General features: G+C 41.9%; 1 protein-coding gene across 1 annotated transcript in view; it reads right to left on the bottom strand.

The window, feature by feature from the left end:
- LOC128695709 (uncharacterized) overlaps positions 1-27,980 on the bottom strand; it is a 118,080-nt gene that overhangs the window by 33,934 nt on the left and 56,166 nt on the right. The window contains exon 2 of the mRNA XM_070093316.1: positions 7,656-7,755. Coding sequence (XP_069949417.1) covers positions 7,656-7,755 — 100 coding nt within the window. The remainder of the gene's footprint in view (positions 1-7,655; positions 7,756-27,980) is intronic.

Below are 27,980 nucleotides of genomic sequence, written 5' to 3'. Positions count from 1 at the left end.
AAATACTAATTACAGAGGGGGCCACTAGAACACCTAGCAAGGCTAGGCATTTCGGGCAAACTTAGATTAATTCAGAGAAATAATTGGCCCATTTAAATGTAACTCAGGTCAGCACACAGTGACAAAGAAATGTGTACTATTTTTAAAACTTCCTGTCTGTTTTTTTTACACAAGATGACAAATGAAATCCCGGAAATCACTAATTTTACGTCAGGACGAAAATTAGTTATGCTAGTTCAAAGTTACTAGTAACATGGTCCTCAAACAACTAGACTTAAGAGCAAGTAAGTCACCAGGCCCTGACGAACTGTTTAGTTCTAGAATTCTAAAGGAATGTAAGGAGAAACTTGGTAAACTATTAGCTAGTCACTTCAACAGACCACGACAAACGGGTATCGTTCCGAGTAAGTGGAAAACGACATTAAAGAACTAGAGGATGATCTGATGCTGTGGTCGGAGAAGTGGCAGATGTAGTTTAATGTAAGGTTCTAACTTTGAGAAAAATAATTATGACATTTATAAATTAATGTTGATCTCCATCAAACTACGAAAAATACTTAGGAGTTGTGGTCAGTAGTAATCAAAATCTCAGACTACAGTAGTGCATACGTGCTTACAATAATACCATGGTAATTGAATTTCTGGCTTCTTATCAAGAAATATATATTAGCAGAAGTCCTCGGGTTATATTTCGTACATCCTTGTTAAGGCCTCCTTTATTTTACGCTGTTCGGTTATCCTTTATGTTACACAATCTACATAAATGCGATGGGACATATACAGAGAAAGATGACGAAGTTGATTTCATGTATCAGAAACCTTTCCTATGAGGATAGTCTGAGGGAATATGTCCCAAGTGTACAACTGGAAGACAGGAACAAATGAAGAAGATATATAACTTCCTGAACATATCTAACCAAGAGAGGATTCGCAACAACAGATTCCAGTTGGACAAATTTAGATTTATAAAGGACTTAGGAAAGTACTGGTTTGGCAGCAGAGTTGTAGATGAATAGAACACACTCCTAAGTAATGTTATTGAGGTGAGACTTTCAGTAGCTTTAAAATTAAGTTCGATAGATAGACGAGTAGTCGTGAACTGGACTGTTTTAGCACTGCAGATGGCCAGTAGGCCTACTGCAGTGCTTCCTACATTTTTTATGCTGTTACATTTTGCTGTTTTGGCACTTTCTGGGTACTTAGTGTGCAGGTGTCTTCTTTTACCACTGTCTCAACAATTTTCTATGTCTTGATCGTGTCTCCTCTCCTTCGAGCTTCTAGCATTATGTGCTCCAGTTCCCGTAGTCTTCACGGGTGAACACATTTACCGTTTAGATTTCCTTTGTATTTTATTATATGTGGTCTCGATGCTGATTGAGCGTTCAGGGATTGGTCGCTTATATGTTAAGCAAATTGCTAGGTAGTAGGACGGTAGATACCAGCCACCCAGGGAGGGACTACCGTCCTGTGGTAGTAGGACGGTAGATACCAGCCACCCAGGGAGGGACTACCGTCCTGTGGTAGTAGGACGGTAGATAGCAACCACCCAGGGAGGGACTACCGTCCTGTGGTAGTAGGACGGTAGATAGCAACCACCCAGGGAGGGACTACCGTCCTGTGGTAGTAGGACGGTAGATACCAGCCACCCAGGGAGGGACTACCGTCCTGTGGTAGTAGGACGGTAGATAACCACCCAGGGAGGGACTACCGTCCTGTGGTAGTAGGACGGTAGATACCAGCCACCCAGGGAGGTACTACCGTCCTGTGGTAGTAGGACGGTAGATACCAGCCACCCAAGGAGGTACTACCGTCCTGTGGTAGTAGGACGGTAGATACCAGCCACCCAGGGAGGGACTACCGTCCTGTGGTAGTAGGACGGTAGATAGCAACCACCCAGGGAGGTACTACCGTCCTGTGGTAGTAGGACGGTAGATAGCAACCACCCAGGGAGGGACTACCATCCTGTGGTAGTAGGACGGTAGATAGCAACCACCCAGGGAGGTACTACCGTCCTGTGGTAGTAGGACGGTAGATAGCAACCACCCAGGGAGGTACTACCGTCCTGTGGTAGTAGGACGGTAGATACCAGCCACCCAGGGAGGGACTACCATCCTGTGGTAGTAGGACGGTAGATAGCAACCACCCAGGGAGGTACTACTGTCCTGTGGTAGTAGGACGGTAGATAGCAACCACCCAGGGAGGTACTACCGTCCTGTGGTAGTAGGACGGTAGATAGCAGCCACCCAGGGAGGTACTACCGTCCTGTGGTAGTAGGACGGTAGATAGCAACCATCCAGGGAGGTACTACCGTCCTGTGGTAGTAGGACGGTAGATAGCAACCACTCAGGGAGGTACTACCGTCCTGAGGTACTAGGACGGTAGATAGCAGCCACCCAGGGAGGTACTACCGTCCTGTGGTAGTAGGACGGTAGATAGCAACCACCCAGGGAGGTACTACCGTCCTGTGGTAGTAGGATGGTATATAGCAGCCACCCAGGGAGGTAGTACCGTCCTGTCGTACTAGGACGGTAGGTAGCAACCACCCAGGGAGGTACTACCGTCCTGTGGTAATAGGACGGTAGATAGCAGCCACCCAGGGAGGTACTACCGTCCTGTGGTAGTAGAACGGTAGATAGCAACCACCCAGGGAGGTACTACCGTCCTGTGGTAGTAGGACGGTAGATAGCAGCCACCCAGGGAGGTACTACCGTCCTGTGGTAGTAGGACGGTAGATAGCAGCCACCCAGGGAGGTACTACCGTCCTGTGGTAGTAGGACGGTAGATACCAACCACCAGGGAGGTACTACGGTCCTGTGGTAGTAGGACGGTAGATAGCAACCACCCAGGGAGGTACTACCGTCCTGTGGTAGTAGGACGGTAGATAGCAACCACCCAGGGAGGTACTACCGTCCTGTGGTACTAGGACGATAGATAGCAACCACCCAGGGAGGTACTACCGCCTTGAGGTACTAGGACGGTAGATAGCACCCACGCAGGGAGGTACTACCGTCCTGTGGTAGTAGGACGGTAGATAGCAACCACCCAGGGAGGTACTACCGTCCTGTGGTAGTAGGACGGTAAATAACAACCACCCAGGGAGGTACTACCGTCCTGTGATACTAGGACGGTAGATAGCAACCACCCAGGGAGGTACTACCGTCCTGCCAGATGACTGTGAAACAGAAACCTGTAACTGTTTTGCATGATGATAGGATTGCTGGTTTCGTTTTCTGTCTCATAAACACGCTAGATAACAGGGATATCTTGCTACTCCTACTTACACTTTGGTCACACTTCACAGACACGCACATGCATATATATATATATATATATATACATACATCTAGGTTTTTCTCCTTTTTCTAAATAGCTCTTGTTCTTCTTTATTTCTTCTATTGTCCATAGGGAAGTGGAAAAGAATCTTTCCTCCGTAAGCCATGCGTGTCGTATGAGGCGACTAAAATGCCGGGAGCAATGGGCTAGTAACCCCTTCTCCTGTAGACATTTACTAAAAAAGAGAAGAAGAAAAACTTTATAAATCTGGGATGCTTGAATGTGCGTGGATGTAGTGCGGATGACAAGAAACAGATGATTGCTGATGTTATGAATGAAAAGAAGTTGGCCCTAAGCGAAACAAAGCTGAAGGGGGTAGGGGAGTTTCGGTGGGGGGAAATAAATGGGATTAAATCTGGAGTATCAGAGAGTTAGAGCAAAGGAAGGGCTAGCAGTAATATTGAAGGATCAGTTATGGAAGGAGAAAAGAGAATATGAATGTGTAAATTCAAGAATTATGTGGATTAAAGGTTGGATGCGAAAAGTGGGTTATAATAAGCGTGTATGCACCTGGAGAAGAGAGGAATGTAGAGGAGAGAGAGAGATTTTGGGAGATGTTAAGTGAATGTATAGGAGCCTTTGAACCAAGTGAGAGAGTAATTGTGGTAGGGGACCTGAATGCTAAAGTAGGAGAAACTTTTAGAGAGGGTGTGGTAGGTAAGTTTGGGGTGCCAGGTGTAAATGATAATGGGAGCCCTTTGATTGAACTTTGTATAGAAAGGGGTTTAGTTATAGGTAATACATATTTTAAGAAAAAGAGGATAAATAAGTATACAAGATATGATGTAGGGCGAAATGACAGTAGTTTGTTGGATTATGTATTGGTAGATAAAAGACTGTTGAGTAGACTTCAGGATGTACATGTTTATAGAGGGGCCACAGATATATCAGATCACTTTCTAGTTGTAGCTACACTGAGAGTAAAAGGTAGATGGGATACAAGGAGAATAGAAGCATCAGGGAAGAGAGAGGTGAAGGTTTATAAACTAAAAGAGGAGGCAGTTAGGGTAAGATATAAACAGCTATTGGAGGATAGATGGGCTAATGAGAGCATAGGCAATGGGGTCGAAGAGGTATGGGGTAGGTTTAAAAATGTAGTGTTAGAGTGTTCAGCAGAAGTTTGTGGTTACAGGAAAGTGGGTGCGGGAGGGAAGAGGAGCGATTGGTGGAATGATGATGTAAAGAGAGTAATAAGGGAGAAAAAGTTAGCATATGAGAAGTTTTTACAAAGTAGAAGTGATGCAAGGAGGGAAGAGTATATGGAGAAAAAGAGAGGTGTTAAGAGAGTGGTGAAGCAATGTAAAATGAGAGAGTGGGTGAGATGTTATCAACAAATTTTGTTGAAAATAAGAAAAAGTTTTGGAGTGAGATTAACAAGTTAAGGAAGCCTAGAGAACAAATGGATTTGTTAGTTAAAAATAGTTGAGGAGAGTTATTAAATGGAGAGTTAGAGGTATTGGGAAGATGGAGGGAATATTTTGAGGAATTGTTAAATGTAGATGAAGATAGGGAAGCTGTGATTTCGTGTATAGGGCAAGGAGGAATAACATCTTGTAGGAGTGAGGAAGAGCCAGTTGTGAGTGTGGGGGAAGTTCGTGAGGCAGTAGGTAAAATGAAAGGGGGTAAGGCAGCCGGGATTGATGGGATAAAGATAGAAATGTTAAAAGCAGGTGGGGATATAGTTTTGGAGTGGTTGGTGCAATTATTTAATAAATGTATGGAAGAGGGTAAGGTACCTAGGGATTGGCAGAGAGCATGCATAGTTCCTTTGTATAAAGGCAAAGGGGACAAAAGAGAGTGCAAAAATTATAGGGGGATAAGTCTGTTGAGTATACCTGGTAAAGTGTATGGTAGAGTTATTATTGAAAGAATTAAGAGTAAGACGGAGAATAGGATAGATGAACAAGGAGGCTTTAGGAAAGGTAGGGGATGTGTGGACCAGGTGTTTACAGTGAAACATATAAGTGAACAGTATTTAGATAAGGCTAAAGAGGTCTTTGTGGAATTTATGGATTTGGAAAAGGCGTGTGACAGGGTGGATAGGGGGGCAATGTGGCAGATGTTGCAGATGTATGATGTAGGAGGTAGGTTACTGAAAGCAGTGAAGAGTTTTTACGAGGATAGTGAGGCTCAAGTTAGAGTATGTAGGAAAGAGGGAAATTATTTTCCAGTAAAAGTAGGCCTTAGACAAGGATGTGTGATGTCACCGTGGTTATTTAATATATTTATAGATGGGGTTGTACGAGAAGTAAATGCGAGGGTCTTGGGAAGAGGCGTGGAGTTAAAAGATAAAGAATCACACATAAAGTGGGAGTTGTCACAGTTGCTCTTTGCTGATGACACTGTGCTCTTGGGAGATTCTGAAGAGAAGCTGCAGAGATTGGTGGATGAATTTGGTAGGGTGTGCAAAAGAAAATTAAAAGTGAATACAGGAAAGAGTAAGGTAATGAGGATAACAAAAACATTAGGTGATAAAAGATTGGATATCAGATTGGAGGGAGAGAGTATGGAGGAGGTGAATGTATTCAGATATTTGGGAGTGGACGTGTCAGCGGATGGGTATGTGAAAGATGAGGTGAATCATAGAATTGATGAGGGGAAAAGGGTGAGTGGTGCACTTAGGAGTCTGTGGAGACAAAGAACTTTGTCCTTGGAGGCAAAGAGGGGAATGTATGAGAGTATAGTTTTACCAACGCTCTTATATGGGTGTGAAGCATGGGTGATGAATGTTGCAGCGAGGAGAAGGCTGGAGGCAGTGGAGATGTCATGTCTGAGGGCAATGTGTGGTGTGAATATAATGCAGAGAATTCGTAGTTTGGAAGTTAGGAGGAGGTGCAGGATTACCAAAACTGTTGTTCAGAGGGCTGAGGAAGGGTTGTCGAGATGGTTCGGACATGTAGAGAGAATGGAGCGAAACAGGGTGACTTCAAGAGTGTATCAGTCTGTAGTGGAAGGAAGGCGGGGTAGGGGTCGGCCTACGAAAGGTTGGAGGGAGGGGGTAAAGGAGGTTTTGTGTGCGAGGGGCTTGGACTTCCAGCAGGCATGCGTGAGCGTGTTTGATAGGAGTGAATGGAGACAAATGGTTTTTAATACTTGACGTGCTGTTGGAGTGTGAGCAAAGTAACATTTATGAAGGGTTCAGGGAAACCGACAGGCCGGACTTGAGTCCTGGAGATGGGAAGTACAGTGCCTGCACTCTGAAGGAGAGGTGTTAATGTTGCAGTTTAAAAACTGTAGTGTAAAGCACCCTTCTGGCAAGACAGTGATGGAGTGAATGATGGTGAAAGTTTTTCTTTTTCGGGCCACCCTGCCTTGGTGGGAATCGGCCAGTGTGTTAATAAATATATATATATATATATATATATATATATATATATATATATATATATATATATATATATATATATATATATATATATATTATGTCGTGCCGAATAGGCAGAACTTGCTATCTTGGCTTAAATAGGAACGCTCATCTTGCCATATAGGACAAGTGAAAATTTGTGTATGCAGTAATTTCGCCAAAATCATTCTAAACCTAACGAAAAAAATATATTTCACTGTGTTTGTTTGGTATTAAATTACTGGAAACAATTCTAAAATATATTTAGTTGAGTTAGGCTAAAATAAATTGTTCTTGTTATAATAAGGTTAGGTAAGTTTTCTAAGATTCTTTTAGTGCAAAATTAAAAATTTTTTCATTAACATTAATGAAAAAATATATCTTTAAACGTCTAAGAGAAAATTTTAGAAAGGACTTAATTTTAAGTGAGTTCTTGCTAATTGACCAGTTTTACATATTCGGCACGACATATATATATATATATATATATATATATATATATATATATATATATGTATATATATATATATATATATATATATATATATATATATATATGTATATAATATATAGATATATACATATATATATACACACACACACACACCTCTGGGTTTTCTTCTGTTTTCTTACTAGTCTTGTTTATTTCCTCTTATCTCCATGTGGAAGTGGAACAGAATTCTTCCTCCGTAAGCCATGCATGTCGTAGGAGGCGACTAAAATGCCGGGAGCAAGGGGCGTGTAACTTCTGTATACATTACTAAAGTTAAAAAGAGAAAGTTTCGTTTTTTTAGCCCACCCTGCCTCGGTGGGATACTGCCGGTTTGTTGAAAGAAGAAATTGGTTTGTACATTTATTTAGGTTTTTTACTTCTTCCCTTTCTATGGTTCACTGCACTGTCAAGATTGTTGTTTTGTTAGACAAAACTAACATAGAAAGTTCACTTGAGGCTGATGGTCCTGACCACTAGGAGACTCACCTTTCTTCTCCCTGCGGAAGTGAGTTCCAGCGTCGAAAGCAAAGTCGTAGTCGTCGAACTCCTTCCCCTGGGGCGAAGCCAAGGCCAACCCGAACACTATCTGCCGAGTACAAGATAACAAAATGGGTTAGATCACAATAATAGGTATTATGAGAAGAGTGGCACTAACGGAAAGTGAGAGTCGTGGGCTTAACCCAGCAGGTGGGGGGGGGGGGTTGAGTCACATGACTTTAAGTTGTAGTTTCAGCAAGTCATGGCTGGGTGTGTGCAGGCAGCAGTGATTGAGGGGAACAGCGTCATTCGCTCGTAAACACGAAACTCATCTCATGTTATCTGCGGGTAAGCTAATTACTAATTTTGTAACACTCTAAGGTAAAAAAAAATGATAAAGGTGTAGGTGTGTTAAGACAAGCCAGTGGGTTAGGTAAGGTTTGTCAGGAAACAGGACAAGTGTTTCCTGATGCTGGTTTTAGGCATATGATAACCCTCAGCTATAGCTTTTGATCATCTGACCGAGGCCTTCAGCTGGCTTACCAATCCACCCCTTTAAAAATTATGGTTATGAATATTAGGTGAGTGGGGCGAAGGTAACAGTAGTAAACAGGGAGGTGGAGGAACATAGATGTTTGAAGACTGTCGGATTATCTCATCAAGGTTGGTCGTCCAGGTGTCGGTCATTGTTCAGTTTATTTTGTTTCTAAGATTGGCCAGGTACGTGGTTGCTCGAATTCAACCCCAGAAAGTGCAAGATTACGAAAATTAGGAAAGGGAGAAGAAGACCGGACATGGAATATAAACTCAGGGGACAGAGGTTGCAGACCTCACTCAGAGAGAAAAACCTGGCACATCACCAGATTTACTTCAATAGAATAACATTTTCAGCTAATGCTCGCCTAGTAAATCTAAGAATAGCATTCGGGAATCTCAACGAAGTCATTCCGGGCCCTTTATACAACATACGCTAGGCCCATCGTGGAGTATGCAGCACCAGTATGGAACCAGCACTTGAAACAATATGTTAAGAAACTGAAGAAAGTGTAGAAGTATGTAACAAGGTTTGTTCCTGAGCTATGAGGCATAACTTACGAGGAGAAGCTAAGGAAATTGGACCTAACGTCAGTGGATGATAGAAGACCCAAGGGGACATAACAACATGTATAACACTCAGAGGACTTGATGAGGTTGACAGTGATATGCTGTATGAGAGGCGGGAAACAGGTACTTAGGGGCATAACTAGGATGCTGAAGACAAAAATGAACTATAGGGATGTCAGGAAGTATTTCTTCATTGCCATGATAGTCAAGAAGTGGAATAACCTCGACGAGAAAATACTGAAAACAGGCTCCATACACAGTTTTAAGAGTAGGTACGATAAGGTCCATAAAGATGTGAGGGAATGAATCTGGCAAGCGGAAAATTGGGGAGAGGGACCAGGAGCTAAGACTAGACCCCTGCAATCACATAAGTGAGTACACAGTGGTATAGTGAAGGCAGGATCAGTACATAGCTTTAAGGAGAGGTATGACAAAGCTCTTGAAGTATGGAAGGAGTGGGCCTAGTAGCCACCTGCGAAGAGGCGGGGTCACGAGCTGCGACATGACCCTTGCAACCACAAATAAGTACAAATAAGTGAGAACACAGGACAGAATGCCAGTAATGGCAGTCAACTAAGCTTCAGTACTGGTCAGCAAGCAAGTAGTGACCCTCGTAAACACAAGTCACTGCAGATTTAATTCTATATTATTGATAACGTAAAAAAGTTGTAAATTTTTGCCTGTTCTTTAAATAAAAAAACCAGAAACCATAATACATCAGTGAGACGGGAAAATGCTTATAATTTTTATCAATTAACAACATGTTGTCTGACAGAGGCGATGTTGAAACCGTGAAAAAGATAAGTTACTGAGAGTAACTTAAGTATGAAGAACTGCTCAAGATAATAACAAAGAAACTATAAGTCTATGAAAATATGTCAGATAAACTGGAAGGAGAGAATAAAAGTACAAGACTATAAACATTCTTGAAAGGTCCAATAAGAGTAAGAGAGAGAATGTTTTAGCACAGTAACAAGTTAACAACCGTTCATTAAATAGTTCCTCAATGAAAGCCAACATTATACTAACTAAACCAAAACAAATGGAAACAAAGAGAAACGTATAAAGTTTTAAGATACTAACAGTGATGAAGTAATTTTAGGAAAGACTGGAGCTGAGAAACATAAACTAGAAGAACCTTATTCAGTTGATCTTAGTGACACCAAACTGGAAACATATTTTAAATGAGGTAACTAAGACAGTTCTTCAGCCTGGACACTATATGGCCCTTGTGTGTTTAGCGCTTAGTTATGATTATAATAATCTCAGCATGGAAGACACAATCAAGAAGGGACCGCTGCCGTTGACGGTATAATTAAATATAATAATGCAAGTCTCAGGTATTAACATTGTAAACACAGGTAATGGATGATACAATATAAGAGAGCAGCTGTCTCATCAAGGTAGACTCACCCACACAAGCAGTGGACCGATAAGCCAGCGGAAGGCCTCGGTCAGATAACCAAAAGCTACTGTGCCGGGTCATCATGTGACTAAGACCCGCGCCAGAAAATACTCGTCTTGTTTCAGGATGAATCTTACCTAACCTAAGTAGCTGTCTTGCCAGGAATGTGATAATATTCGTATGATCTTCCAACTGCAGCATCCTCACACCTTGAGTGTGCAGGCACTATACTTCCTACCTCCAGGATTGCAACATCCCCATTCCTTAGCACCCGTCTCTTAACCGTACCTGTGATGACCCATATCCATCCTTCCAACCCAGATTTATACACCCTTATGGTCATCTTAATTAAGTTTATTCAGGTGTACACAAATACAGTTACATACATTATCATACATAGCAGCACATGTGTAAAGAACCTAGGATAACCCAAAAAAGTCGGACAGAGTGGCTTATTTCCATTGGTGTTCTATTGTGCTTCATCCTCTCTAGATGCCTAAAGTACCCCAACAATCCATTCTCAGCTCTGAATGATATTTTTGTTTATCCCGTACAGTCTTCTAACTTCTCTGCTCGGTATTCTCTGCAAGCTTAATGGAAAGTGCTGGAGAGTCTTGAAAAAGAATGATTTGGAACCAAAATAGGATGTGGGAACTGCAGTCCTCCCAGAAACGAATATAAAAATAGAAGGGAGAAAGAAATCAATTAGATGGAATCAGAACAGAAGCCATTTTTTTTATTCCTCTGAGGTAGAAAACACTGTGTCTGAGGGGCTTCTCTCTTTAGTTATAAATATAAACTATAGCAAGCACTCGTTACTGAGATTATTGCTATGTGGAAGAATCACGAATGATGTCTTCTAGCCATAATAAGTTGCGTTTTGCTGTTTTTATGAGTATGGCTGGTGTAGGAGCTTTGATGAACCTAGGTTACTAGCACCTTCCCTTCTGCTGCTGCTGTTTCTGCTGCTGCTGCTGCTGCTGCTGCTGCTGCTGCTGCTGCTCCTGCTGCTGCTCCTGCTGCTGCTGCTCCTGCTGCTCCTGCTGCTGTTGTTGCTGTCGACCAGGTCTTCACCACCGCCATTTGAAATATTTGCTGAAAGACTGTGTACGTTGGTCTCGTCTTCACATCTCGGTTATGATGGAGTAATCAGTGAAAATGGAAATGATTCTTAATAATTACGATTAAGCGAGAGAGAGCAAAGAAAATGCGAAAGATAAGAATAATGTAACTAAGAGGAAATAATGCAATACAGAAAGAAAACTACAAATACGAAATTAATATGACCTGTGAGGGAAGGAGGTCCCATACAAGAATGTCTTAGAGAATACACAACAGTTACCCTATGTGAAGCCTGTTATTACGGAGATAACTACACTTAGTGTCAACAGAATTTATTTTGAGCTCAGAGCTTGAGGCAGAACTGATGTACTTGGAGCCATGTACTGGTGATAGGCAGAGATGTGAAATCTGGTGTACTGGAGCCATGCTGATGGTAGGCAGAACTGACATATGTGAGCTGGTGTACTGGGAGCTTAGAGAGACATTGACACTTCAAGACAACCAGCATGGTTTCAGAGATGGCAAATTTTGTCATATACATGGAGATCTAGTGTTATGACATCAGTCTGGAGCAGGAGAGAGAGAGTGAGGATGGGTACACTGCTTCCTCCTCCATTCTTAGAAAGTATTGGACGCAGTACCACACAGGAGGATGTTATAGAAACCAAACATGACACGGAAGGTGATCAGTGAGTTTCAGAATTATCTTGAGAACAGTAGGTAGAGAATAAGAGTTACAAAAAATGAGGTACAGTAGTGGGCTCAGGTGAGGAGCCTAGTACAGCGGGTTGTTCCTGAAGTACATAAATGATCTGTCGCAGGAAATTGAATTACATTTACCACTGTTTGCAAATGTTATGAAATTGATGAGGAAGATATCAAATGGAGAGGACAGGAAGAGCTGCTAAGATAACATGAACTGGCTGTCAACCTGAATTAAATCTTGAAAAATGCAAAATAATGAAAAATAGGGAAAAGAGTGATAAAGCCGGTCAAGGACTGCAACCTAGAGTCACTGAAGACAAGGTATGAAGAAGCTCAGGGAATAAACGCCATACCGAACCTGTCACTGAAGCGTATCTCAGCCGTATACCTCCAACACTATGCAAGTTTAGTCAAAGAACTGCTTTGAGGACCGTAACAACAAAAATTATAATTTAGGCAATTTACGCTAGGTCCTTGGATGAGACAGCGTCCACACCTGATCAAACATATAAAGAAACTAAAGAAGGTGTATAAATTCTTAACAAAGTTGGTCCCAGGACTGAGGGTCATGACCTGTGAGGGTTTATTGAACTGAAGGTAACGATCATAGAAGAGAGGAAGACAAAAGTGGAAAGGGCAGGGAGGATGGGGGGAATTAATCATGGTATAAAAAATACTCAAGGAACTGGAGAGATTTGCGCACCTAAACACACAAAACTTCGGCAGTATAGCATGTGCAAGACCAGCGAATCAAAGATCTGCGCTCAAAGACCTCGGTAAAGAATTCTTCAGGATACTACGCTCGACCTGTGTCAGGCTCATGTATGTTGCGTCAGCCTCGGGTCACCAAATAATTCAGGGTGTTTAGATGCTCACGAGTTAATTAAGGATGTTCAGATGTTCACGAGTTAAGGATGTTCAGATGCTCACGAGTTAAGGATGTTCAGATGTTCACGAAGGGCCGGAAATTCTCAACTCTGCTCTAGTCTCGCGCTGAGAGATCTGCGATATGAAGAGACTACCAGAAACAAACATGGCGACCTGAAGACATAACCACTATAGACGACAATTACGACGAGAATCAGAGACAAGGGAGCACAGCTGGAAGTAAACAATGAATCATAGATGAGTCTGGAAAGTCAGAAAATGCTGCACGAGTCTCAGGGTGGTGAGTCAGTGTAGGTAGTGAGGTACATGAACTCATGGAGGCTAACTTCATTTGTTTTAAGAACACTTACGATAGAGCTCAGATGAGTAGGAATCCAGATTTCCAGGCGGTAGTAGTAAGATAAACTAGGTGCTGGGACTCGACTCGTGCAAACAAATCAGCGAGTACAAACACACGGACATAGACTGGGAACAAAAACAGTTGTCTCACCTACAGACACTACAAAGGTTTTTGTCTAACACTCCGCATATTAAAGCTTTCAAGATATACACATAACCATATGGTCCAAGTCGGATACGTCGTTGTAAGTCTCTCTCTCTCTCTCTCTCTCTCTCTCTCTCTCTCTCTCTCTCTCTCTCTCTCTCTCTCTCTCTCTCTCTCTCTCTCTCTCTCTCTCTCTCTCTCTCTCTCTCTCCTATGTGCGAGTTATTTGTATACTCTTCCAGTCACAGTATTGTTCCTTTTTGTTTTTTAAAAGTACATTTAAACAGCTTTTACAAATTATCGGAGAAAGCTTTGGATATATCTTAGGAGAGGTACAAGTCACGGAGTAAAGGAAGGAATTAGAAAGTTAAGTGAACACTGTGTGACGAGCGCCATTTCATGTAAGCTTCTATCATGCAATATCATTTATAGTCGTCTTAATCCCACTGGTCAAGGTATTTTTACTTGTTTTTTTCGTTTTTATTGCACGGGAGATTTCCATTGTGGGCTTGGCAACCTTGAGCAGCCAGTGACGCCGAGAGAGCCGACAGGTTTCATCATGGGTCTTGGGGAAGTTTGACCCTGGCACTGTGACGCCGTGTGTGCCCCCTGGAGGGGTGACCTTCCTAGCAGGATGATCCTCGTAAGGCACTGTCTTTCAACGTATATGGCACTTATTTGTTCCTGTTATGTGAACGTTGTGTGTAACCTGCTGTACTGTTTCATCGTTATAATGTTAATATAACATTATCATTTGTAAACTCAGATGACTTTTATAATATGAAGTATTTCGTGTTAGGACACAAATCTTAATTAACGTCATTCATAGTCTCATTATACAGTTATTGTTGCCAACTTTAAGCATAAGACTGGAGGAAGACTGCAGTAGGCCTACTGCTCAGTACTTGACAGGGTTTTCTCATATCCAACCTTTCTACCCTACTAGTAATAAGGCTGCGACTACATAGGCAAATGTGTTAACATAGATTACTAATAATCAGGAATGAAGTTTTGTTTTATTGTAACCCAGGAACAGTTTAACAGACACCAGGAGCTTTATCTCCGCTTCTCAGCGTGTCATCTGTAAACCTCAGTTGGTACACATTAGTGACTGAGAGCCACTGACACCATCACTCTCCTTTACACTAGCAGGATGTGACCAAGATTGTGTCTTCACGTTACACAAGCAGTGGTGTGTGTGTGTGTGTGCGCTCGCCTAATTGTGGTTGCAGGGGTCGATTCATAACTCCTGGCCCTGCCTCTTCACTGGTCGCTACTAGGTCCTCTCTCTCCCTGTCACACAAGCTTTATCATACCTCTTCTTAGAGTTATTTGTGGATCCTGCCTCCACTACATCACTTTCCGGACTATTACACTTCCTGACAATTCTATGGCTGAAGAAATACTTCCTAACGTCCCTCTGACTCATCTGAGTCTTCAACTTCCAATTGTTATCTCTTGTTGCTGTGTCACATATCTGGAACATCCTGTCTCAGTCCACCTTACCAATTCCTCTCAGTATCTTATATATCATGTCCCCCTATCCCTGTGTGTGTGTGTGTGTGTGTGTGTGTGTGTCACCTAGCCAGGAGTGTGAGTAGCTAGCCACAAGTAACATTCAGTACAGGGTGTGAGTATCGTGAAGGTTGGTGCACTCCTGATACCCTCGCCGGTAAACACAAGTCTTCCATAATGTTGATGAGGCGGTGCACTGAAACAGGTTTTAGTTGGGTCACGGTGCCACGCTGGGAGGTCTATCGAAGTTATGTCCACTGCATTTTAACTCCCTAGTCTTGAGTATAGATAATTCAATACATTGTTTCAGACTATGGAACAATACTCTTCTCCAGACTGAGGGACTGACCACCTCAAAATTTCAAGGGTGATGGACTGATTATATCGTCTTCACGTCTCTTCTATCAACTTTTCTATACTCGACTGAAGAAGCCTACTGTGTAGGCGAAACGTTTCGAAATAAAGATACCTAACTGTTGCATATGTGTCTTACCTAACAACCTGTCGGTATTTTATACCATTTTAATATTCACACACAATTCAATACACACACTGTGAACCACTAACAAAAATCTACAAAACAGCGGAGACGGGGCCTTGAAAAAATGGAAAACGGCAAATGTTGTGCCAACATTTAAAGTATCAGAGAGGAAGCAGTGAAGTACACGCCAGTGTGCTGAACGTTCATACCGAGGTTAAGGGGGAGAGATAGTAATGAGAGTGGTGGCATATATGGAAATTCCTGAAGTTCTAAACAGCCATTGTGGTTTAAGAGAAGGTAAATCTGATCTCCAACTCTCTGGAGAGTGAGACTCTGCAGAACGGTGGGTGAACCTCATGTTTCTGGACAGTAAGAAGACGTCTGACACTTCCTCGCGAAAGACTAGTCTATAAACTGGAAGGGCAAACTTCAGCTCTCATGTCCAGCTCTAAGAAAGTATTCTAAGAGAATGGGTATTCTTCCAAAAATACGTTGTGTACCACAAGCATCACTAATCACCCTTTAACACTGGCTGATCTACCCTTACCTCACTTCGGACACTTGTACAACAGAAAGTGATCGTAAAGTTGTTGTTACACAACAAAAATCTGTTATTGTAATGGTCATTCAGTCAGGTACTAAACACTCACCCTTCCTCTTGAAAAGTTGAAATCTGTTCTATACAAAATGTTCACCTTTCCTACTGTTGCGGACTGTGTTCAGAGCATTAACATTGACCCAGTGTTCACATTCTTCTTGGAGAGTTACAACAGGACTCTCAGACGCAACGAACAAATATCTGACAGTCTGCGTGGTTGACTTGTTTATAAGTTCCGTGTAAATTAAACGCCCCAAAATGTGAAACTTACTACCTGAAGATGGAAGAAAGCTTCATACCCGCCAAATGCTTTAAAACTATTCTTAAAAGTACCTAAACCTTGTATGATTTATGACTGGAATGATCGTAAATAACACTGATCAACAATGGACGATGAACTCAAATCTGAATTTAGTTTTGCTCCAACACGAACACTTTCAGAGAAATAGAAGCTTCTATCCTCACCTCGATTACTTTTCAATTATATTATTGTCTACTGAATATTTGTTCATTTTATGGACGATAATTTGTGGTTTTGTTTGATTTTTGTGGGTTTATCACCAATGGACTGTATGTTTTCTCTTTTTTCATAGTCTGTGGTATTTTCAAATGTCAAGTTATAGGCCTGCGATGTCGGGTGGTTGCTTGAACAACAGTAATGATTTTTGTTTTATTTGTGGCAACTTTACTACGACAAAGCATAGATAAAACATTTCACCTTTTGTGAAAACAGACTATTTTCACTAGTTTGGAATGAACGTCGTTGATCAGGACATGTAGCACCTCATCGCTGTTGTGTGACTTGATCCAACTCTTTACTTGAGTGGTTTGCTGGAAGGAAGCTATGTATTCCATTTACAGTCCCGATAGTATGGAGGAACCAAAGGATCATACCATGGGTTATTATTTTTGTAACACAAGAGTGTCGGGATTTTCATTAAAAAACGGATCTTAAATAATATATCCAGATCTTCCGTCTGCAACCAGACCTGTGGAACATTCAGAGGATCTCCCTGTACTAGCACCACCATTTTGTAAAGAAATATTTCCCTTGGATGATGAAGTCAGTAACTCAGATTCCAAGTCTGAACCAGCTAGAGTCGACAACCAGGAGCCTCATCTGGTGACTCGGTGACCTTAACGATCTTATGCATGATCTTTCTTTATATAAGGAACAGTCAGAGCTGCTTGGTTCAAGATTGTGACAGTGGAATTTACTGCACCCGGATACAAGAATCAGTTTGTTCAGAAAGCGACAGAAAACCCTAGGAACTTTAAATTGGAAGACTAAGTATGTTATGATTCCAGTACAACAAATGTGAAGACAATCTTACTTCACAATGGCACCACCTCACCGAGTCTGTCTTTAGCTCTTACCAGAGATTTGAAAGAAACACATGAAGCAATGCAAAAACTTGTTGTGATCAAATATGAGAAGTTTGGGTGGAAAATCTGTGGTGACCTAAAATTAATAAGTTAGTTATTGAGACTGCAAGGTTTATTTACAAAATACTGTTGTTGACTGTGCCTGTGGGACAGTCAAGATACAAGCAACTCTACATTCAACGTACGTGGGCAACTTGAGAATCGTACGAGGCAGGCGTGAAGAACGTTCACCACACGCCATTAGTCGATCCAAAGGACATCTTCCGCCTTGACACATCAAGCTGGGCCTCAGTAAACACTTCGCCAAAGATCTGGACAAAGGTGGTGCAGATTTTGTCTATCTGAAGCTAGTAACGCCAAACTGAAGGAAGGTATCTTCATCGGACCTCGAATTTGAAATAACTAAATGATAATCATTTTGACGAAAGTCTCAAAGATGCTGAGCTGAAAGCATGAGTGATATTCAGGAATACTTGTGCGGTTTTCCTGGACAGTCATGATGGTGATGATTACAAAAATACTGTGGAGCTATTGACAGTGTATCATCTAATGGAATGTCCGATGTCCATCAAGATTCAGTTAATCCATTCTCACCTTGACTTTTTTACCTCCAAACCTTGGTAATTTTAGTGATGAACACGGTGAACGATTTCACCAAGACAGCCATCATGGAGAAGAGAGATCAGTGAACCCTGAGGATCAGTTTGATGGTTCACTACTGCTGGACACTGGCTGCGGGAGAGACATACTTAACACAAGTTAAAAAAAAAGTCTGGAAACTGATGTAAATGTTTGTATCTCTCTATGGAAATTCGTATCACTTTTGTCATGCATATTAATAAATTTATCGTAAGAAAGATGAATGATCGTTATTGCATGCATCACACTTAATATCTGTGCATAATATTTTACCTTCGATTTTTTGGTAACATATCACGTGGTTCTTATACCTTAAATAGCCAAAATATTGATCATAAGATTTCAAAACAAAACTTACATGATACAGGTTAAAGGTCAGACTGGTGACCTTAAAACAACCCGCTGGGTTTTTGAACTGGATAAAAATTTATTTTTTTAGGGTACTGTAATGTCTGTATTGCCTGTTGTAACAATCATCCATACTCAGGTGCCATTATCACCTATTTAGGTCACATTATTATTTTTTTTTTCCAAGACACTGCCAGAGTGGTCAACCATCTTCACACATATTCACACGTACTCATCTTAACTTCCACACAGTCCAAACATTATGTCTGGTTACTTTTTTCATCTTCATTTTCGTAATGCTAAATCCTGATGATAAGTCATAGTTCAGTATATATTAAAAAACAGTTTTAACATACTCTACAGAACAGTGACTTTCAAGCAACGTGAACCTTGTTGTAAGTGTCCGTGTTTGCAACTGTTGTTTGCGCCATTTGGAAATAAAAGTCATTATCATTGTCATTTTCAACTAATATTGTTGCACTTGCTGGGACACAACATACATCTCTCTTATTGTTAGTTTTTTACAAGACTTTTCGACCATGTTTATAAACAAAAACACTTAGGAATTTTCAGCATTTTTATTTCGCTGCAATGATATATATATATGTCGTGCCGAATATGTAAAATTGGTCAATTAGCAAGAACTCATTTAAAATTAAGTCCTTTCTGAAATTTTCGCTTATACGTTTAAATATATATTTTTTTCATTAATGTTAATGCAAAAATTTTTAATTTTGCACCAAAAAAATCTTAGAAAACTTACCTAACCTTATTACAACAAGAGCAATTTATTTTAGCCTAACCCAACTAAATATATTTTAAATACGTTTACAGTAATTTAGTACTAAACAAACACAATCAAATATATTTTTTTCGTTAGGTTCAGAATGATTTTGGCGAAATTATTGCATACACAAAATTTCACTTGTCCTATATGGCAAGATGAGCGTTGCTATTTAAGCCAAGATCGCAAGTTCTGCCTATTCGGCACGACATATATATATATATATATATATATATATATATATATATATATATATATATATATATATATATATATATATATATATATATATATATATATATATATGGATAAAAGATGTGGATGGCGGGGAGAAGACTAAGTAGCACATTAATCATTCATGGTGACAGTAACTGCACGAGATGAGTCACAACGTGAGCATCATCTTTCCTGCAGGTAATGTTACCTAATGTTTCTTGTGTTTCCTCTTATACCACCTCGTGCAACCAGTGTTTGATACTGAACAACCTTCTGAGATATGTTGTGAGTGGTGAGGGGGAAGTGTTGTGAGTGGTGCGGGGGGAAGTGTTGAGTGGTGCGGGGGGAAGTGTTGAGTGGTGCGGGGGGAAGTGATGTGAGTGGTGAGGGGGAAGTGTTGTGAGTGGTGCGGGGGAAGTGTTGTGAGTGGTGATGGGGAAGTGTTGAGTGGTGCGGGGGGAAGTGTTGTGAGTGGTGCGGGGGAAGTGTTGTGAGTGGTGAGGGGTGAAGTGTTGTGAGTGGTGCGGGAGGAAGTGTTGTGAGAGGTGCGGGGGAAGTGTTGTGAGTGGTGCGGGGGGAAGTGTTGTGAGTGGTGAGGGGGGGAAGTGTTGTGAGTGGTGAGGGGTGAAGTGTTGTGAGTGGTGCGGGGGAAGTGTTGTGAGTGGTGCGGGGGGAAGTGTTGTGAGTGGTGAGGAGGGAAGTGTTGTGAGTGGTGCGGGGGGAAGTGTTGTGAGTGGTGAGGGGGGAAGTGTTGTGAGTGGTGCGGGGGAAGTGTTGTGAGGGGGAAGTGTTGTGAGTGGTGAGGGGGGAAGTGTTGTGAGTGGTGAGGGGGGAAGTGTTGTGAGTGGTGAGTGGAGAAGTGTTGTGAGTGGTGAGTGGGGAAGTGTTGTGAGTGGTGCGGGGGAAGTGCTGTGAGTGGTGCAGGGGAAGTGTTGTAAGTGGTGAGGGGGGAAGTGTTGTGAGTGGTGAGGGGGGGGAAGTGTTGTGAGTGGTGCGGGGGGAAGTGTTGTGAGTGGTGCGGGGGGAAGTGTTTTGAGTGGTGCGGGGGGAAGTGTTGTGAGTGGTGCGGGTGGAAGTGTTGTGAGTGGTGCGGGGGGAAGTGTTGTGAGTGGTGCGGGGGGAAGTGTTGTGAGTGGCGCGGGGGGGAAGTGTTGTGAGTGGTGAGGGGGGAAGTGTTGTAAGTGGTGAGGGGGGAAGTGTTGTGAGTGGTGCGGGGGGAAGTGTTGAGTGGTGAGTGGTTAAGTGTTGTGAGTGGTGCGGGGGGAAGTGTTGTGAGTGGTGCGGGGGAAATGTTGTGAGTGGTGAGGGGGGAAGCGTTGTGAGTGGTGAGGGGGGGAAGTGTTGTGAGCGGTGAGGGGGGAAGTGTTGTGAGTGGTGCGGGGGGAAGTGTTGCGAGTGGTGCGGGGGGAAGTGTTGCGAGTGGTGAGTGGGGAAGCGTTGTGAGTGGTGCGGGGGGAAGTGTTGTGAGTGGTGCGGGGGGAAGTGTTGTGAGTGGTGCGGGGGGAAGTGTTGTGAGTGGTGAGGGGGAAAGTGTTGTGAGTGATGAGGGGGGAAGTGTTGTGAGTGGCGAAGAGGAAGTGTTGTGAGTGGCGAGGGGGAAAGTGTTGTGAGTGGTGAGGGGAAAGTGTTTTGAGTGGCTAGGGGGAAAGTGTTGTGAGTGGCGAGGGGGAAAGCGGAAGTGTTGTGAGTGGCGAGTGGGAAAGTGTTGTGAGTGGCCAGGGGGAAAGTGTTTTGAGTGGCGAGGGGGAAAGTGTTGTGAGTGGTGAGGGGGGAAGTGTGAGTGAGGTAGTGACCGAGGCAGGAAAGATATTGGTGAGTAACAAGACTGACTAACACTGGGGAAGTATTCATCCAGGTGTGAGACTCGCAGGTCAGAGGTGACCTGCAGGGAGATGGCAGCTATTTATAAGCGACAGGTGTGAGTGCCGGGCCATTCAACGACAGGCCAACAATTGGTGAGTGGCGTCCACAACCGCAGTGCCTGTCTCCTGCCTAGCTGCTGCTGTTCTTGCTGCTGCTGCTGCTGCTGCTGCTGCTGCTGCTGCTGCTGCTGCTGCTGCTGCTGCTGCTGCTGCTGCTGCTGCTGCTACTGCTGCTGCTGCTACTGCTGCTTCTGTTCCTGTTGTTGCTACTGATGTTGCCGTTGCTGCTGTTTATGTTGATTTTGTTTTTTTTTTGTCGGCTGTACTAGTATTCCTGTTGTTGCTGCCGTCGCTGACGTCGCTACTGCTGCGAATACTCACATGTCTAACACACTTGTGTTAGACCTGTGAGTATTGGACAATGTTTCGCTCTTTGTAGAGCTGTATAAAGTCACCATTGATGAAACTATATAGAGGGAGAAACAATACCTCGGTAAAAACTGGTTCTGCAGCTTGTTTCTTTCTCTTCCTGTCGGCAAAATGCAACTCCATCCGCAAGATTTGGATACTAATATTGAATTTAATCCTATGTTGGAAGTTTAATGCGTAGGAAGACACTTGGCAGTGATGTATGTGTGTGTAGCACTGTGACTTGTTGTCTCTCTCATCACTGCCTACTTGAGATAAACATACGTCAATATTCAGGGAAGAGGGGAAAGTTGAATCCCTGTCTGGCACTGTATGTGTGAGAGTTTGCCTAACCTGCAACTTTTATTAGCACACTTAATGAGTCAGGATGCTGCGCACGTTGTGGAGACGCAACAATGTGACGGAGACGGTGATTCTGAGAGACGGCGCTCTGTGAATGCCTTGGAGAATGGAGAATCTGATTAGCATATTTGACAAATGCTTCGCCGATTTTGAAAGCCTCTTGTCATTCGGATCATGCGAGATCTTTTACACTTTGACATCAGTAGTCTTCAATTATCTCAGGGCTTGTCAATGTGTGCTTCTTAAACAGGTGCGGTTTTGAAGAAGACGATTTAGTCTATAAAGACATTATTCAGTCAACCGGTAGGTGAATCACGAAGCTGTGTAGTCAGTCGACTTTTGAAATAAAATGAGTTCAAGGTTGTCCTCCACTCCTTCCCCACAAACCTGTTTTCGTATTCTCTCTAGGAACCTGAATAAGAAACCTGCCAGTCACAAATACTGAAAAACTAAGCTTATGGAGGAAGACTGGACGAACGTGATCATACTACTCTGGAAGAACCTTCATCAAGACGTTGATGGCACCACTCAAGAAGAACCTTAATCAAGACGTTGATGACACTGCTTAAGAACCTTAATCAAGACGTTGATAACACTGTTTAAGAACCTTGATTAAGACGAAAAGTTGCCACAACGTGACAGAAAAAACGCAAAGATGGAAGGACTAGGACGAGGGGACACAGATTGGAGACCAACACTCAGACGAGTACACGAGAGGGAGCAGGACGAGGGGACACAGATTGGGGACCAACACTCAGACGAGTACACGAGAGGGAGCAGGACGAGGGGACACAGATTGGGGACCAACACTCAGACGAGTACACGAGAGGGAGCAGGACGAGGGGACACAGATTGGGGACCAACACTCAGATAAGCCGCGCAGACTTCAAAAAAAAAAACTTTTATAATGTTATGGAGTAAGAGAAAAAGAATGAGCTAGAGAATTACGTGGTAGATGATGATGATTCCAAATACAGGTTCAAAAGTAGACAAAAGGAAGGATGATCTGGTCACCCTTACGAATGTTAAGAGACAGGATGATCAGGACACCTGACTGAAGGGGCGCCTGAGTTTCCCTGGCTCCTGTTAACATGTTCATTTTTCCACTCTAATCTACCTTGTCCATAATTACTATCGTATTTGTTTTGTCTGCTTTCGTAAAGTGAAGTCTAGAATTTTACCTTAATTCATGGTATGACTTAACAAATCTTTGAGGACAGTTGTTGCACAGGTCTGTGCACACAACTGTGCAACACAGCTGTCCTCGGAGATTTGTTAAGTTATACCATGAATTAAGGAAAGATTCTGGACTTCACCTTACGAAATCAAACAAAAATGCGACAGTAATTGTGGACAAGGTAGATTATAGTGGGCAAAATGAACATGTTTTTAGATTAGCGTCTTGCCAGTGAGGAGACCTTATAATACCAGTGACAGTCTCCACATAGTTGGACCAGTGTCCCACTTGGGGAGGGGAAGAGGTCCATCAGTGAGGGGAAGTCCTGGACCAGTGCCCCACTGGGGGAGGGGAAGAGATCCATCAGTGAGGGGAAGTCCTGGACCAGTGCCCCACTGGGGGAGGGGAAGAGGTCCATCAGTGAGGGGAAGTCCTGGACCAGTGCCCCACTGGGAGAGGGGAAGAGATCCATCAGTGAGGGGGGTCCAGGACCAGTGCCCCACTGGGGGAGGGGAAGAGATCCATTAGTGAGGGGGGGATCCTGGACCAGTGTCCCGCTGGGTGATAAATTATGCGAATTAGTAAGCAAGGTTCTTGCTGAGGGGGCGAGGGTAGGCTTCCCTCCCTACCACCATCAGAGCCAGACACCACACAACCTTGGCTTGATCACTTTCCATCTCTGTGTTTGTTGACTCCCTTGTTGTGCGCACGTGTGTACACGCGTGTACGTCTGCTGTTAATGAGTTACTTCCATTAGTATACAATGACGTCAATAAGGAGCAGTATTGGTGAAATCACCACAGCACCTGACATCTGGTACTACAAACATAGTTGGTAGCAGCTAACAAATATTAACTTGCATGATTCTGGTTGGTTTAATGGGTTTGAAGTATTGAAAATGGGTTGGGCGAATATTTTTGTTAGTGGATTTGGGTTTGAGAAAGACCTGCGAAGTATGGACCAGTAGTCCACTGCAGTGTTACTCCTTTCTTATGTTGGTATGAAGCCTATGTACTACACGAGGGTCATGAAGGCTGCGTGTCATCTCTTCACCAGTCAAGAATACTTAAATCCCAAGAACATGGATTAAAGTAAATTCTGAGTGTGTATACACTCTGGTGGCCACAATACACATTAACTCATTCTTCATAATCAGTTACGAGCTGCAGGCTGGAGGGCGTCTACTATGAAACTAATAAAGCTTAAGCTTCAAGGCCCCTAATCTCGGAGGGGCCCCAGAAGCCACTTTAGTCCACAATGCTTAAAAATTTGGAGTCTACTGAATGAGAAGTTTTTTTTTTTTAAATATAGTGTAATTCGTTACAAAATAATTAAAAATTAAAGGTTATTACAGTATGATATAGGGTAGCCGTTGCTGTTGCCAAGGTGACCCCCATAACAGGTCAAGCTTCAGGGCAACAAAAATGTAGGTTCATCACTGGTCGCAGGTATGAAATAACTAATGAACAAGATCAATCGAGATTCCTCATGGTATGACCGAGTCTGATTAGTCGACGGATCAAATTAACACAGTCTCACGTATAGTGCAGTGTATAACACAGTCTCACGTATAGTGCAGTGTATAACACAGTCTCACGTATAGTGCAGTGTATAACACAGTCTCACATATAGTGCAGTGTATAACACAGTCTCACGTATAGTGCAGTGTATAACACAGTCTCACGTATAGTGCAGTGTATAACACAGTCTCACATATAGTGCAGTGTATAACACAGTCTCACGTATAGTGCAGTGTATAACAATCTCACGTATAGTGTAGTGTATAACAATCTCACGTATAGTGCAGTGTATAACACAGTCTCACGTATAGTGTAGTGTATAACAATCTCACGTATAGTGCAGTGTATAACAATCTCACGTATAGTGTAGTGTATAACAATCTCACGTATAGTGCAGTGTATAACACAGTCTCACATATAGTGCAGTGTATAACACAGTCTCACATATAGTGCAGTGTATAACACAGTCTCACATATAGTGCAGTGTATAACACAGTCTCACATATAGTGCAGTGTATAACACAGTCTCACATATAGTGCAGTGTATAACACAGTCTCACATATAGTGCAGTGTATAACACAGTCTCACATATAGTGCAGTGTATAACACAGTCTCACATATAGTGCAGTGTATAACACAGTCTCACATATAGTGCAGTGTATAACAGTCTCACATATAGTGCAGTGTATAACACAGTCTCACATATAGTGCAGTGTATAACACAGTCTCACATATAGTGCAGTGTATAACACAGTCTCACATATAGTGCAGTGTATAACACAGTCTCACATATAGTGCAGTGTATAACACAGTCTCACATATAGTGCAGTGTATAACACAGTCTCACATATAGTGCAGTGTATAACACAGTCTCACATATAGTGCAGTGTATAACACAGTCTCACATATAGTGCAGTGTATAACAGTCTCACATATAGTGCAGTGTATAACACAGTCTCACATATAGTGCAGTGTATAACACAGTCTCACATATAGTGCAGTGTATAACACAGTCTCACATATAGTGCAGTGTATAACACAGTCTCACATATAGTGCAGTGTATAACACAGTCTCACATATAGTGCAGTGTATAACACAGTCTCACATATAGTGCAGTGTATAACACAGTCTCACATATAGTGCAGTGTATAACACAGTCTCACATATAGTGCAGTGTACCTCGTTCTTTATAATGTTAAATACTGCCTTGCTTCACTTGTTTGTTATTATATTTTATTCACTTGACGTGATTCACTTTATTCAGTTATTCTCTAAATACTAGTATTGTTTATTTCTCTTTGGTTTATTTGTCAGCTGATAAGTTTATTACCAAGTAAAGTGATATAGAGAAGTATTGAACATTGCTTAACAACGGAATACATTAATTTTTATTGTCTTTTGTAAACCTTCTTATTTTTAAGCTCTTTTGTCTTACTGTTTGTTTAATATGGATCTGTATACACTTATTTTTTTTATTTTTTTTACTGTCTATAATAAACAGTTTATATTTGTCACTGAGCTACTTCGTTTCCTCTATCTAGTATACTGCTATATCCATTAGTTTTTTACTGTATTGTTAACAGTTTATGTTAGCATATGTACAATATCAAGTACTGAATCAGGTGCTAAAGTGATCTCATTTAGTTTTTATTATACTTAAATCATTATATTTTTGCTTTAAATATCGTCTCTATCCATAGAGTCATCCTTGTTAGTAGTTATTACTTTTTATTTCAATAATTACAACAGATGTATTTTATATTATTTATCTATTTCCAGTATATACTTATTCTTCATTAGTCTTATGAATGCAAATATCGATTCAGATATTAATCTCTTGTTAAACGGTATAAACAATCCTGATAATAATTGTCAGTATTACACATCAAGTCAGGCAAAAACTGTACTCAGTACCACCAAGAATATAACAGAATTTAACTATATTGTTAAATCACTGGGTAAACACTACGATGACCTCTTGGCGCTGCTTAATTCTCAAAATGTTAATATTATCATTATTCTTGTACCTTAAACTAGATTCTTACAAGAACATTACGGGGTGAGAAGACAATCCCTTGAATACCTAAAATCTTATCTTAGTAACAGACGCCAGTATGTCTCCACAAACGGTGTAACCTCATCAACTCAGCCTGTAGCAGTAGGAGTGCCTTATGGTAGTGTCCTAAGCCCTCTGCTCCTTTTCATTCACATCAGTGATCTCCTCAACGCATCTCATCTCCTTACACCAGATCTATTTGCAGATGACACTACTTGTCTTCTCTCACTCAAACCCGACTATGCTTAGTGACACTGTTAACGACGAGCTATTGAAAATATCTACGTGAATGACGACCAACAAACTCACTCTCAATATAGACAAAATTTACTACATACTGTTTGGAAACAGAACTTTAAATATCCAATTAACATATTGATTAATGGTTCCCCCATTACAAGACACACTGAGGGCAAATTTTTAGGTCTTCACCTTTACTGCAGCCTAAAATTTTATACCCACATCCATTACATCATATCTTTATTTCTACAAGTACATGTACAAGGTATGTAGACCTAGCTGACATCAATGACATACTACTATATAGAAAGCTGCTTGTTATGCAGAGCATTTCGGGCAAATTAAGTCAATTTTGTCCCAGGATGAGACTCACACCAGTCGACTAACACCCAGGTACCCACTCGACTGATGGGTGAACATGGACAACCGGTGTAAGGAAACGCGCCCAATATTTCCACCTTTTCGCCGGGAATCTAACCCGAACCCCTCACCGTGCGAAGCGAGAGCTTTTACCTCCAGGCCACGGGGCACATAGCTAGGAAGGTCTCCAAAACAGTAGGCATTATCTCCAAGATACGATACCGTGTACTCCAAACGGCACTATTTACACTGGTATAAACCTTGGTAATAAATACCGACAAGTTGGTTTAGAAAGACACGTAAGCAAACACTATAACATATTTATTAGAAAACGTTTCGGTCCTGGGACCTTGATCACTTCTAACATACAGAGGTAGAAAGACATTATATATATAGGCGGAGAGTTTTCTAATAAATATGTTATAGTGTTTGCTTACGTGTCTTTCTAAACCAACTATTTACACTCTACCATTCTCTAATCTACCTTTACCTCACCTATGGTATTTGTGCTTTGGGGATCTACCACGACCAATCACCTTAAATCATTAATAACCCAACAAAAAGTTGCTGTGCGGACAATCAGCCATTCCTGCACCAGAACCTCCCCCCCCCCCCACGCTTCAAGTTTGAACTTACTCAATACACAAAATATACACTCTTTTTATTGTGACACACACATCTATATATATATATATATATATATATATATATATATATATATATATATATAT

This window comes from Cherax quadricarinatus, chromosome 42 (assembly GCF_038502225.1).
Source record: "Cherax quadricarinatus isolate ZL_2023a chromosome 42, ASM3850222v1, whole genome shotgun sequence".
NCBI lineage: Eukaryota > Metazoa > Arthropoda > Malacostraca > Decapoda > Parastacidae > Cherax > Cherax quadricarinatus.
The sequence above is the reverse complement of the archived record's forward strand: the minus strand, read 5'-3'. Positions and strand labels throughout refer to the sequence as shown.